The sequence below is a fragment of the Aquarana catesbeiana genome, linkage group LG13 (assembly GCF_042186555.1).
Source record: "Aquarana catesbeiana isolate 2022-GZ linkage group LG13, ASM4218655v1, whole genome shotgun sequence".
Classification (NCBI taxonomy): Eukaryota; Metazoa; Chordata; class Amphibia; order Anura; family Ranidae; genus Aquarana; species Aquarana catesbeiana.
The window spans coordinates 98,721,143-98,734,008 of NC_133336.1; the positions used below are offsets into that span (position 1 = coordinate 98,721,143).

Here is a 12,866-nt window from a genome sequence, read left to right on the forward strand (position 1 = left end):
AGTTCCTCCACCCCAAACTTGCTCATTCATGTCTTTATGGACCTTGCTGTGTGCACTGGTGTGCAGTTATGTTGAAACAGGAAGGGGCTATCCCCAAACTGTTCCCACAAAGATGGGAGCATGAAATTGTCCAAAATGTCTTGATATGCAAATGCCTTAGGAATTCCCTTCACTGGAACTAAGGGGCCAAGCCCAACCCATGAAAAACAACCCCACACCATAATCACCCCTCCACCAAATGATTTGGACCAGTGCACAAAGCAAGGTCCATAAATACATGGATGAGTGAGTTTGGGGAGGAGGAACTTGACTGGCCTGCACAGAGTCCTGACCTCAACATGATAGAACACCTTTGGGATGAATTAGAGTGGAGACTGTGAGCCAGGCCTTCTCGGCCACTTCAGTGCCTGACCTCTCAAATGCACTTCTGGAAGAATGGTTAAACATTCCCATAGACACACTCCTAAACCTTGTGGACAGCCTTCCCAGATGAGTTGAAGCTGTTATAGTTGCAAAGGGTGGGTCAACCCAATATTGAACCCTGCGGACTAAGACTGGGATGCCATGAAAATAAATGTGAGTGTAAAGGCAGGCGTCCCAATACTTTGGTAATATAGTGTACACATTTTTCTTTGCTGCTATGCCACTCTATTTGAATGCTAGGGACTGGAGAAGATGTCCAATCGTTGCTCACATAGCACAATGTCCTCTTTTATTGTGACAGTGTTGATGATTGGTGACTAGCCCAGTGCTGCCCTCTGAGTGGAGCAGTAGAGGAGCAAAGAAGAGGTAAGTATGTGCTGCTAGAGTGGTGAGATTTAAAGTAGGCATGTTGCTTAGCTCTACATGGGCAATTTACAGGCTTGCTTTAACACACACCCGGCTTGTCAGAACAAAAATATGGGAACTGCCATTTCTGATTTGTAGGTCCAGGCTCTGGGGTTTTCATCTGTATCCTTGCTTCGCTGTTTAAAATAGACATACAGAATTGGGCTCCAAACCAAATGGTTAAAGTGTGCAAAGTGCTTTTAATTGTTCAAAAATAAAAAATGTACAACAGCCAATGCGTTTCAGGGGCTGCACCATTTACCTCTTCATCAGGGCCTAGAAAAATGGTGCTCTGTTTGGTCTGGTTTACATTTTCCTTTTGGATTGCAATTATGCACTGTGATCAGCAGTGGCTTGTTTGAAAACTTCTTTGTGTTTGATCTTTTGACCAAGTATTGAAATCCCAACAGCTCTTCAACATTTCTTTCTATTTTTTAATGAGTCACTGGCCTTAAACAAGCTTGTGCAGAGCAAGTGTCCAAAAACCTGATATGCACTTTCTTGTTTCGGGTCAGTGACTCACCATGTACTAAAGCAAGGATAAGGATGACAGACCCAGGGCTCATATCTCTAAAATACAAGTTCGCAATAGCATCACCGTAGTTTGTATGCAGGCAGGGGTGATTTGGCATTGAATGCCCCATGATAGTATGTTACCCATGACATAACATATATATAATTCAGGGTGTGGCATGACATTGGAAATAAAAAACAAAAACAAAACCCATGGCTGACAATTCACCAATAGAATTGACAACAATATAGACTAAATCATTGATGTGGTAATTAGCATAAGGAAATTAAAGGGTTAGTCCACCTTTCCACAAAAAAAGGTGAACTAACTCACATTACCTTCCTCACACCCCTGGTCCCTGGTGTACTTACCTTCTTCGATGATTATCTTCTGCCGCCTGCGCCAGTTGGTGTAGTGGTCTGAGCATTTGAAAATGGTCATTGGTCACTGGCATGTGACAATGCTGACTAATTAGAACCTTTCTGAGGCCTCTTTGTTTTTGAATGGCGTTCTGTAAGAAAGAAGGGTGCAGAACAGTGCGGTTTTCAAATGCCCAGACCACTATATCAGCTACCATGGGCAGTGAAAGACAATTATCCAAGGAGGTAAGTAACTGGAAATAAATAAACAATTATACTCAAGCTGGACACATTTATACTTAAAGTGGTTGTAAACCCCATTCATGAAAGTTGAACTAAGCACATATATCTGTAGTGTTTACTTATCTCTCTCCAGAGCTCTAAGTGTCATTTCTTTCTGGTGCTCCGTTCCTCTGTTATCAGCATGAGTCACTTCTGACAAATTCTCCGACATATGAGATAACAGTAGCTGGAAATTTGTGTCGGGGAGGGAGCTTAGAGGTAGATTAGCAAAGGAGCTTGTCTATAAAGACTACAGCTCTGCATGTTCCTTCATTCCTCTGCCTATGTGGAGGTGGGGGGGTTGCGTGTCTTTCCTCCAATCAGCTCACACACAGTGTAAACCCAGTGTCCCCACCCACTCCTATGTGTTGCTGAAAGAGGAAGAAAGATTTCTAACACAATCTGCACTGTCTAATGTGTGTAGAAAGCTAAAGACAGCAGATATACAAGTAAAACTTATGTAGGAGGATTTGTTTAATCTCTGTGTATCATCTTAGGCTATTCACTTCACTGGGTATATTTGAGGGTTTACAACCACTTTAAAGTAGAACTAATATGCAAAACTTTTTTTTTCATTTTGGATAGAGCAAGGGAGAGTTATAACCGCTATCAGATTTTTCATTTTTTTTGCGATCCATGTCCCATTGTGGAGATTTCCCTTGACTTATCATCCCACTGGCCAAACAGGAAGTGAAAGGAAATCCCTGCATATTAAGGGAATTTACATGCTGAGGTGCGGGATCCTCGGGAGACCCAGACCCTGTCACATGTGGGATGGTTCCCACTGGAGGACCACGATTATCGATTTATTGTTGTATATAGGGGTTACCATTTGAGACTCACAGTCGCAGTGCCCATTTGGATGAGGAGTGGCTATTTGATGATGGTAGATCTATTATACACACTTGGAGGGAACGAATTAACCTTTTTAGGGAGTCCTTCCTGCCCTTTCATTTAAATAAGGAGTCTATTTGACTTGTAATGGATGATTGTCTTCATGCGGTTTTTCTGGTCTCCCCTTAATCTGGATGTCCCGAGATGTTTTTAAGATTTTGAGCTAGTTACAAGCAAGCCCTAAAGAAGCAGATACACAGACCACGAAACATGTTGGCTACTCCAATGTAACATCTCTATTTTGACTTGTTGTACACATAATGTGATTTTATATAATGGGATGTGTATGTTGTTTCCCTACTGTCTTATGTCTATATGTGATTTTCTATTTTTCTAATAAATATTTAAAAACATATATATGTATTATTGTCTGTCTGGAGGAGACCATTTCACGCCCTAACTTTATATATTTCCCTTTTCAATATTTACAATATGGGTTGGCACTCCAAGACAAAAACTATTTGGTTCTTAGTCTATGGACCCAGACTATACAATTACATCCTATATCTGACCGATTAGGGAATTCCTTGGGGACTCCCAGGTCACCAGAACTAGTGTCCCCAATGGAAGACTTCCCCCCTATTAATTTCTGGGGACAACCCAAAATTTTTGATTTTCTCTTACTTTCAATGATAATAGTAAACAGGGCAAATAGAGAGGATGAATCTCCTTAACGGGGGGGGACAGCAATAAAAACTGGCAGGCATTATAATCCCTCTTCTCTCTATCCAAAACAAACAAAAAAAAAGTTTTACCTTTAGTTATACTTTAAATAAGTCTGCTATATAGTTTAGTAAACACTTTATTTATCTGATACCTATACCGTGTCTTTGTTTAATTCACATTTTGATGTGTGTTTAACCTAAAATTATACTCAATCACACAGAAGCAAGAAAATACCTACAAGAATTAACAAAGATGCAAATGCCAAGTGATACGTTAATACAAGGTATGAGAAGTCTTTAAGTGAGGTTTCTTCTGATTATATTTTTAATCAAAGTAGATGTTACCAGACAAAATTACAGCAGTAGCACATGGCCTACTGAACTACAATTAGATTTTCATCAACAGCTTCTGGACCACAAAATTTAACATGAAGACAGTGCTTTATGGTCACTTTGTTGCACAAAAGCCATCAACCTTAAATTCCATAGTTAAAGCAGCCTGACTAGTAGTGGCATCACTAATGTTTTACATTTTTTTATTTAACACCCGAATGAGTCTATTTAAGAAGCAGTTTAATAATCCTCAGTAATGGGCATGACAATGGACTAATGTGTTTCCTATGAGATTTCTTAGTTCTTAGATCAAAAATGACTTTTAAGATCAACCACATTTTTCCAAAATCTTAGCATGACCAAAAAGATCTAAAATCAATAGATGGGCAAAATACATGTAAACATAAACAGGTAACAGTAAAACAACTTTACGGGAGTAATACATGACAGGTACAAATTTGTCACTTCTCACCATACGAGAAAACAGTAACAGTTTTATCTTTTGTTTCTTGCAATTATTTTTTCTTACAATTTAAGGACACTTTAGTCCTTAAACATTTTGACACCAATCTTCAAAGGCAATATATATATATATATTATATATTATTTATTTATATATATATATATATATATATATATATATATATATATATATATATATATATATGTATTTATTAATTTTTACAAGAGCAATTCTCAGTGACTCAAGTGAGCCATCTAGAACTGGCTGAGACTATATAACATCAAATATTCAGAAGTAATTATAACAAAAGCAGCATATCATGTATAGCACTCACAACAACTGGATTCCCACTGTTTGCACAGTAACATGATAACAGTTCATAGGCATTCTAACTATAAAAGGCTGGAGCTTTACTTCAAAAAAGCTCAGTTCATTTTCTGGTGCACGTATATATTCACTGTGATAAGTTCTCATAAAGCCAATGGCATGCAGCAGCTCTTATAACCACGTTATTTCAAAAGGCATTAAAAGACCTCTGGGCCTGCTTTGGCTAAACAGTAATTCTTGTTCGGGTGTATTTTATTTTTTTTTTTTTCAACTTTACACCACGAACACATACACAGCACTGGCCAAACACAGCTGTAAGGTCAACAGTTAATAAAAAGGGGAAGTGGTAGTTGCAGAATTTGAAACTGCATTGTAGTCCCCATGCCTACTGCGGTCTTGACAGCACCATGGCCATTATTCTCACCATAATACTTCCATGATTTAAACACATTCATGGCAGCTTGTTGTGGCTGGGTGGATGCTGCCCATACCAATATGGTTTATCTTCCACACTTTTTTTCTTCCAGCGGCAAAGCAACAACATTTTGAAAGTCTTGCGGAAGGTTTTGTTGCACAGGGCATAGCAAATAGGGTTAACTGTGCTATTAACATAGCACAACCAGTAACCCAGATGCCAAAGAGTGGAAGGAATACAGTCAGAACAAAAAGTAGACACCAGAACCATGATGTTATAAGGAGTCCAAGTGATGATAAAAGCTAGGAGAATAGCACTTAGTGTCTGTGCTGCTTTGCGTTCCTTAATAAGAACCATCCTTTTGCGCTTTGTGATATGATTGCTGAAGCTGGGGTCCATGCTTCTCAAAGAGTGTCCTTTGGACATGGAGGAGCAAGGAGTGATTTTTACTTTTCTGCACCCATTATTCACTTCCTGAGAGCCATCATCATTCACAACAATTCTAAACTTATAAGAGACACACTTTTGACTTTTCTGTGAATGAGCCTTATTTGGGGTTAAAAAGAATCTTTCACTATCATATTCATTAAGTGCTGCTTGCTCTTTTGTGAGAATATGTTTGGTTTCCTCTTCTTTCTGAGCTGCAGTTTGGTTCTTGTAGGCACCCTGGAAGACACCTTCCTTAGCTTGTTTGTCCTCATCATCCGAAGATGGGTAGCTGCTGCAGGTGGTCAGCTGGTCTTCCTTTGCCCACTCATTGGAAATATTGGGACTGTGGGAGTGGGAGATCTTGACGGTGGCAGATGTACTACGACTGGATGAGGACCAAGAGGCCTGACACCGCTCTCTTTTGGTGAGAGTCTGCTGCTTGCAGCTAAAGCAGGATTTAAGCAGAGCCCCTTGTGGTCTCATCATTTCAAAATCTGCAACCGATTCAGAACCCTGCAGCTCAGCCAAATCTTTGGTGCGCTTTTCTGTCTCCTTATAGATACGGCAGTACAGAATGGTCATAACTGACACTGGAATGTAAAAGGCAGCAATGGCCGTGCCGAAGGTAATTATTGGTTCATAAAGGAACTGTATTTGACATTCCTCTGCGGGCACTGTGCGTTCACCTACAAAATACTGCCAACAGAGGATAGCTGGGGCCCACAAGATGAAAGAAATTAACCAGGCTAGTCCAATCATAATCCCAGCTCTCTTAGGTGTACGCTTTGCTCTGTAAGTTAATGGTCTTGTTATAGAAAAATACCTGTCAAAACTAATGACCAGCAGGTTCATCACCGATGCATTACTTGCTACATAATCCAAAGCAAGCCACAGATCACATGCCAGGCTGCCCAAGGACCATTGGCCAATCAAAATGTAGGATGTGTACAGATTCATTGAGAATATTCCAATGATGAGGTCCGCACAGGCCAGGCTAAGAAGGTAATAGTTATTAACAGTCTTCAGCTGACTGTTTACCTTGAATGACACCATAACAAGGATATTGCCCACAATTGTGATGAGACTAACTACGGCGCTGACTGTGGCAATTGTTATAACCTCCCACAGGTTGTGGGCTTTCAGATTTGTCCCATTAGTGGAGTTCAAAGTGGTGGAATTGGGATCCATAGTCCTCCTTATCTTAAAGGTGTTGACACCAATGACCAAATAGGCAGGATCTGAAAAAAAAAAAAAAGTCAGTTACATTAGTGTTATGAAATTGTCATATTAGTTAAAGAACAGGGAATGTATAAAAAAATATATATTGAAATTGATTCTGTAATGTTGTAGCTAGCACTGTAATTGTGTGACTATATAGTAGGCACCATAAAAAACCTGTGTTTTGCAACATGCACAGTCTGTAAATCAACACCAATGTGTTTGACATGCCTGAAGGCTATCAGTCTGGCACCCACACTGTCATTTTAATCCACAATCTTTGTAACTATTGCCATGTATTTTCTCCTATCACCAACAGTTCAAGCCCTGGTGAAGGGGGATTTGTGAGCCTCCAAAGCACACTGGCTGTACCTACTGACTTGTTATCCTGATTGATTTATTTTTACGGGACCATTTATAAACATGTTGCGCTCTCTGACTTTTGTCAGATCATTCTGGGACCCATAGGGATACCCTGTTTGTTAGAGAGCTGCCTCTCAAGACTAGCAATTGCATCAGTTCACACTTGCAGTGCATCCAGAAAGTATTCACAGCGCTTCACTTTTTCCATATTTTTCTTTTCACGTTTTCCACATTCTACATGAACAACATCCCTTGTAACAGCATGGGCCGTGATAGGTCCTCTTTATGGAGAGATCTGGAGTCTTTTAGACTCCAAATCTCTCCTATAGCCTCCTATGCAGCCGATCAGACCGATGGTGGCCAGGTAAACATAGATGTTGAACGTAACGACATAACTCGCCGCTCCCTGTTTCCGGGGTTGCAGAGAGGGGAACGTACAGCCATCGCCGCTGGCCGCAGGGGGTGGGAGCCCCTTCCGCCACCTGCAGAAGTGATCAAGTGGCTAATTAGCCACTCGGATCACTTCTACCTTACAGGGGATCGCCGGCCGCAAACATACATACCCGAATGATGCCTGTAGGTGCAGGCATCATTCCGGTATAACCACTGAAACTAGAGGATGTCCATGGACCTCATCCCGGCGGGAAGTGGTTAAAAGTGAATATGTAGAATCAACTAGGAAGCAGAGAAAGAAGTATTTAAAGATATGAAGAAAAGAAAAAGCCCCAGGCATGCACATTTTCTGCAGTGCTCTTTTTTTGAGACTGTGAAACAGATAAAGCTTAAAGTTCAACTTAATCCCAAAATATGGTAAAGCACTAAGCATTGAAGTTCTAATTTCTTCTCACCTTCCTTTACATCCTATTACATAATCCGATAATTCTGGCAGAGTACAAGAGCCCTAAGTCTTTACTGACAGCCTACTCACAGCTTGGGAAAAGTGGTTATTCTACTAACTAAAGATGACATCTATGCCCATTTACTGTAAGCTTGGAATGACCTTAGAAAACATTATGAACTTTTTCTCTGATGTATGCTAACAAAATATAATTGACCACCTTTTAAATGCAAATCTTCATTTAAAAACATTTACACTGCATGAACACACAGATAGAGAAGCTGAGAAGACAGAGAAGCTTTCTCTTGCCTTCTCTATCTAAGTTTTTATTACTGACTAATATAGTATATCTTTTTATAATTTTGTTTGATACACCGTATAAGACCCTCACACAACAAAACTGTAACTAGCATGTAAACTGTGCCCAAATTATCAGTAAAAATTACAACCATGGAATCTGCAAATAAAGAATTCACTAATTGGTGCTTTGTTCTTTCCCATGCCTTCCCAGTTGTCCTGGGATACTCTAGCAAGTGAATTCTACATAAGCCTTAGCAGATATGTAATAAACAAAAGTCTAGCATCTTATAAGATAAACACTCTCAGGCATTTATGATACATTACTGACAGTCTGGATGCTGTCGGAAGTCATAGTTCATGGTAGAGACAATTTTATTGTTGGTCTGTATGGTCTGTTGAATGCTTGCCATTGTAGAACAGTTTGGACACTGGGGCTGCTGTAATACAAGACATTCTCTGACTGATTAAGGTGGAGATCATGAAGTCATCCCCCTGCCTCTCCAAATCACCTTGTATTGATAAAAACACAAGGCTGTTTCTGAATGGCTGAGGAGCCATATGACTGACTCTGTTATCCATCCAGGAAGACAGCACTGCTTAGTAAATGCAGCAAAAGCTTTAGGTATTACAGTGTCTGCAGTGGCCAAACCATTCTACAATGGTAAGCATTCTTTTTAACCAATCTGGCCCAAACAATCTATTTAAAGTGACTGGAAAGCTGGAGTTCTGGTTTAAGGTGTCTCAAGGAGTCGATATAAATACTGTATTAACTTCTTTGGATAGGAAGGAAGGAGTGCCCGGTGGCCAGAGAAATGCAACTTCAGGCGGCACAGTGGTGTAGTGGGTAGCACTCTCACCTAGCAGTAAAAAGGGTCGCTGGTTTGAATCCCAACCACAACACTACCTGCCTGGAGTTTGCATGTTCTCCCTGTGCCTGCGTGGGTTTCCTCTGGGTACTCTGGTTTCCTCCCACACTCCAAAGACATGCTGGTAGGTCAATTGGCTTCTGTCTAATTTGGCTCTGGTATATGAATGTGAGTTAGGGACCTTAGTTTGTAAGCTTCTTCAGGGTAGGGACCGATGTGAATGTAAAGCGCTGCGTAAATTGACAGTGCTATATAAGAAACTTAAATAATAATAATAATAATAACTTCTACAGTATGGTTCATATGTGTTTATTAAAATTAGCAACACGTAAATCAAGCCAACGTGTTTTTCGAAACATGTTGGCTTAATGTACATGTTACTATTTTTAATAAATGCCTATGAACCATACTATAGAAGTTACATTTCTCTGGACACCGTGCACTCCTTCCTTCCCATTCAAGTCTACATGCTGAAAAGACCATAATGTCGTACAGAAAAAGTAGCAGCCCAAACAATAAGAAGGTCCACCATCCACCATCAGCCAACCCACCGTAAGGGATTTCTTCCTATCTGCCCACACAAACACCCACCCATGACCAGTGACTGATCCAAACAATCCAGCGGGGTCTCCAACACAAACCAGATGTATTATCTTCCTGACACTCATTGGAACTGGACAATCTACGAAACCTATTCCAACATTACAGAATAAGTTGAGTTGAATGTGGCTAACTACTACTAGCTATATCATAACCTGGATAAAGGAAAACCTTCACAAACAGCATACTAAGACCTTTACCTAGTTGGTCTTAATTGACTTCTGAGTTTGTGCAGTTGCTGCATGCAACAGTTCTATCAGAGTTTCAACAGATTCAAACACATCATTCAGACCTGTACAAAAGTCAGTTGCACATTCCAAAATGTTTGCACTACAAAGAGACAGACATATCTACAACACTCTTCATGAATTCCATCGTTTGAGTTCTTGAAAATACGGACAACCTGGTTGCAGCACGATCACCCAACCCTCAATACTGATAGCATCTCTTATTTATTTTCCTGAAGAACATATAAGTTTAAGAGTAATTCTTTTATTATACTTACCTATTGTGTGTCTCGCATATTTCTCTTTCTCCAACCCTCTTTGCTATGTTTGAGAAGGTATTACTAAACACGTACATGCCACGTGTCTGTATTCATTCTATTTTGCAGCAGGAAGCAAATAAACTTTATATGTGCAGATAAACTTGGCAACTAATTAAACCACAACACATTCAACACAAATTTGGCAATTAAAACTGTAGTAACAAAACCATCAACGGAAGATTAACATCAGCTAATTACACATTTAGTATTCAAAACGCTTCTCCTTTTTCACTTTTTTTCCCCTGACTCTCCCCCTTTCTACACACAAACATACATACATAAATTGATAGATGAATAGTAAATAGCTGCTTCATTGCTAAAATTGAATTTATTTTATTAATATAAAGAGTAATAAGTTCAGCCCTGTACAGAGTACACAAAATCATTATTATCATTCCAGTCCCGCTAATTGCAATAGTCCAAAAGACTTAATACAACCCAAACCAATACTTACATCTCGACTTTACCAGTAAACATCTATTTTCCTTCATATAGAGCAGCCATTCTCAACCAGGGTTCCATGGAATGTTATGGTTCCTCCGGAAGTTTCTAGGGGTTCCTTGAGCAATGAGCAACTTTTGCCTCTTAGATGACTGGCAACAATTATGTTTTTAACGATCTATGAGAGAGGAGTCTTCCCAATGACCCCAGATGTAAGTAGAATGCCTCCAATAATAATCTTACTAATGCACTGTGAGCTGTGTATATTGTAATTGTTAGCAAGGGTTTCCTGAGTCCAGAAAGATATTTCAAGAGTTCCCCATATTAAAAAGGTTGAGAAAACTGACCTACACACTGGATTTTGGGTATTTTATTGCTTTGATTGAACCTGAAAAGAACTCAGCTAGAATCCATGCTTGACTCCAAGTTGCTCTATTTCATTGACACCCTATAGAAATGGCATAATGAGAGAAAGTGGCCTATTGGAAACCGCAGCCAAAAACTGTTCAGTACATCTTATACAGATGCATTATACAATACATTAGCTGCTTTCTGTGATTTTTGTGACCCTTATCTCTGTAATGTATTAATAGGTTTTCACTGTTGACCTTTAGTGTTATCTTCTACATATAAAGGTTCTTGTTCATTTTAGGTGTCACCATATTCTCAATATGTGCCTTTTACTCAAACCCTAAGAGTTATAGGAATAATTTCCTTCCACGCTCTGTTCATTAATTATGCATCATTTACAGAGAAAGCAAGCAGAAAAAGCAAAGTAAACTGTTATCTTGTGACAATAAAGAGTAAATGATCCATACAAAATGGAATACCAACTTAATGCAAAGATAACATGCTGACCAAGGATGATACGTTGTCTAGTGTCATGAAAAATTACCTTATTTACATTGGAGATAACTGAACGAGGATTCGCTATATTATAAGTTGTGTGAGTCATAGTTCAAAGTAACATCTCCAACAGCTGAATATGCACCACCTGTTGTTTCAGTCATATATGGCTCTATATTACACTAAATTAGAAAGTAAGAGGTCAATAGGTACTTATGATCTTCCCCTTCCCCTGTAAAAGTACATATTATAGTTAAAGAATGTACCATAGCTATTACCAGATAACCTCCCATTATCTCTGCTTAGTCACAGCTAAAGAGAAAAAAACAATTAGCCCTGCATCATACAAAGTATGTTTCCTTTTTTTATTACACACAGTATATCACAAAAGTGAGTACATGTCTCACATTTTTGTAAATATTTTATTCTATCTTTTCTGTCTAGTTAAACCACTGTATGGTCTTGGCCACCATGCTGCAGCTCAGTTTCAGGGTCTTGGCAATCTTCTTTGCCATGAGGTGCCATGTTGAACTTCCAGTGACCAGTATGAGAGAGTGAGAGTGATTACACTAAATTTAACACACCTGTTCCCTATTCACACCTGAAACCTTGTAACACTAACAAGTCACATGACACTGGGGAGGGAAAATGGCTAACTGGGCCCAATTTGGACATTTTTACTTAGGGGTGTGCTCACTTTTGTTGCCAGCAGTTTAGACATTAATGGCTGTGTGTTTATTTTGAGGGGACAGCAAATTTACACTGTTATAGAAGCTGTACACTCACTACTTTACATTGTGTCATTTCTTCAGTGTTGTCACATGAAAAGATATAATAAAATATTTACAAAAATGTGAGGGGTGTACTCACTTTTGTGAGATACTGTAAAACTTACCTCCCAAATTTCTGAGTAGAGAAAGAGGGATATATTTTTAGGAAAAGGTATGTAGGCAAAAGACACTCCCCTTTATGTGGACCACGAGGAATTATTAAATAAAAAAAAACCTACAAGTGCAAATTTTTTATCACTACTTTTTCTTTTGGCTCAATGCACATGGGGTATTTGTCCCTGTGCACATGATTTCTGCATTTTGGTGCAGGTGAAAGGCAAAGGTTGGCTGTCCAGTCACACTGCCACAGCCTGGAAAGGTGTAGCGGAGGGGAAACGCTGCTGTGGCTGGATGGTGCACCAAGTGGTATTAACATTAAGGGTAGTATGCACCCAGGTACAATTGCCTGGAACATAAGAGATCTGTGTTCCAGTCATTTGTCCCTGGATTCATACTGCCCAGGCCTTATACTGTCTTTTAAAAGTAAGGCCTATTGCATATCATCTAG

The 12,866-nt window shown here is 39.5% G+C and overlaps 1 protein-coding gene across 2 annotated transcripts in view; it reads right to left on the minus strand.

Annotated features, from left to right (window-relative positions):
• Positions 1-440: 440 nt before the first annotated feature.
• Positions 441-12,866, minus strand: part of CHRM5 (cholinergic receptor muscarinic 5) — a 331,849-nt gene continuing 319,423 nt past the window's right edge. Inside the window, exons 1-2 of one of the 2 annotated variants that reach the window (XM_073610479.1) lie at positions 10,200-10,264; positions 441-6,747 (exon numbers count right to left, since the gene is read on the minus strand). In XM_073610479.1, coding sequence (XP_073466580.1) covers positions 5,117-6,697 — 1,581 coding nt within the window. In that variant the 5' untranslated portion in view covers positions 6,698-6,747; positions 10,200-10,264 and the 3' untranslated portion in view covers positions 441-5,116. Of the gene's footprint in view, positions 6,748-10,199; positions 10,265-12,866 lie in introns of those variants that run through there. The other variant, XM_073610478.1, reaches the window with a different exon arrangement.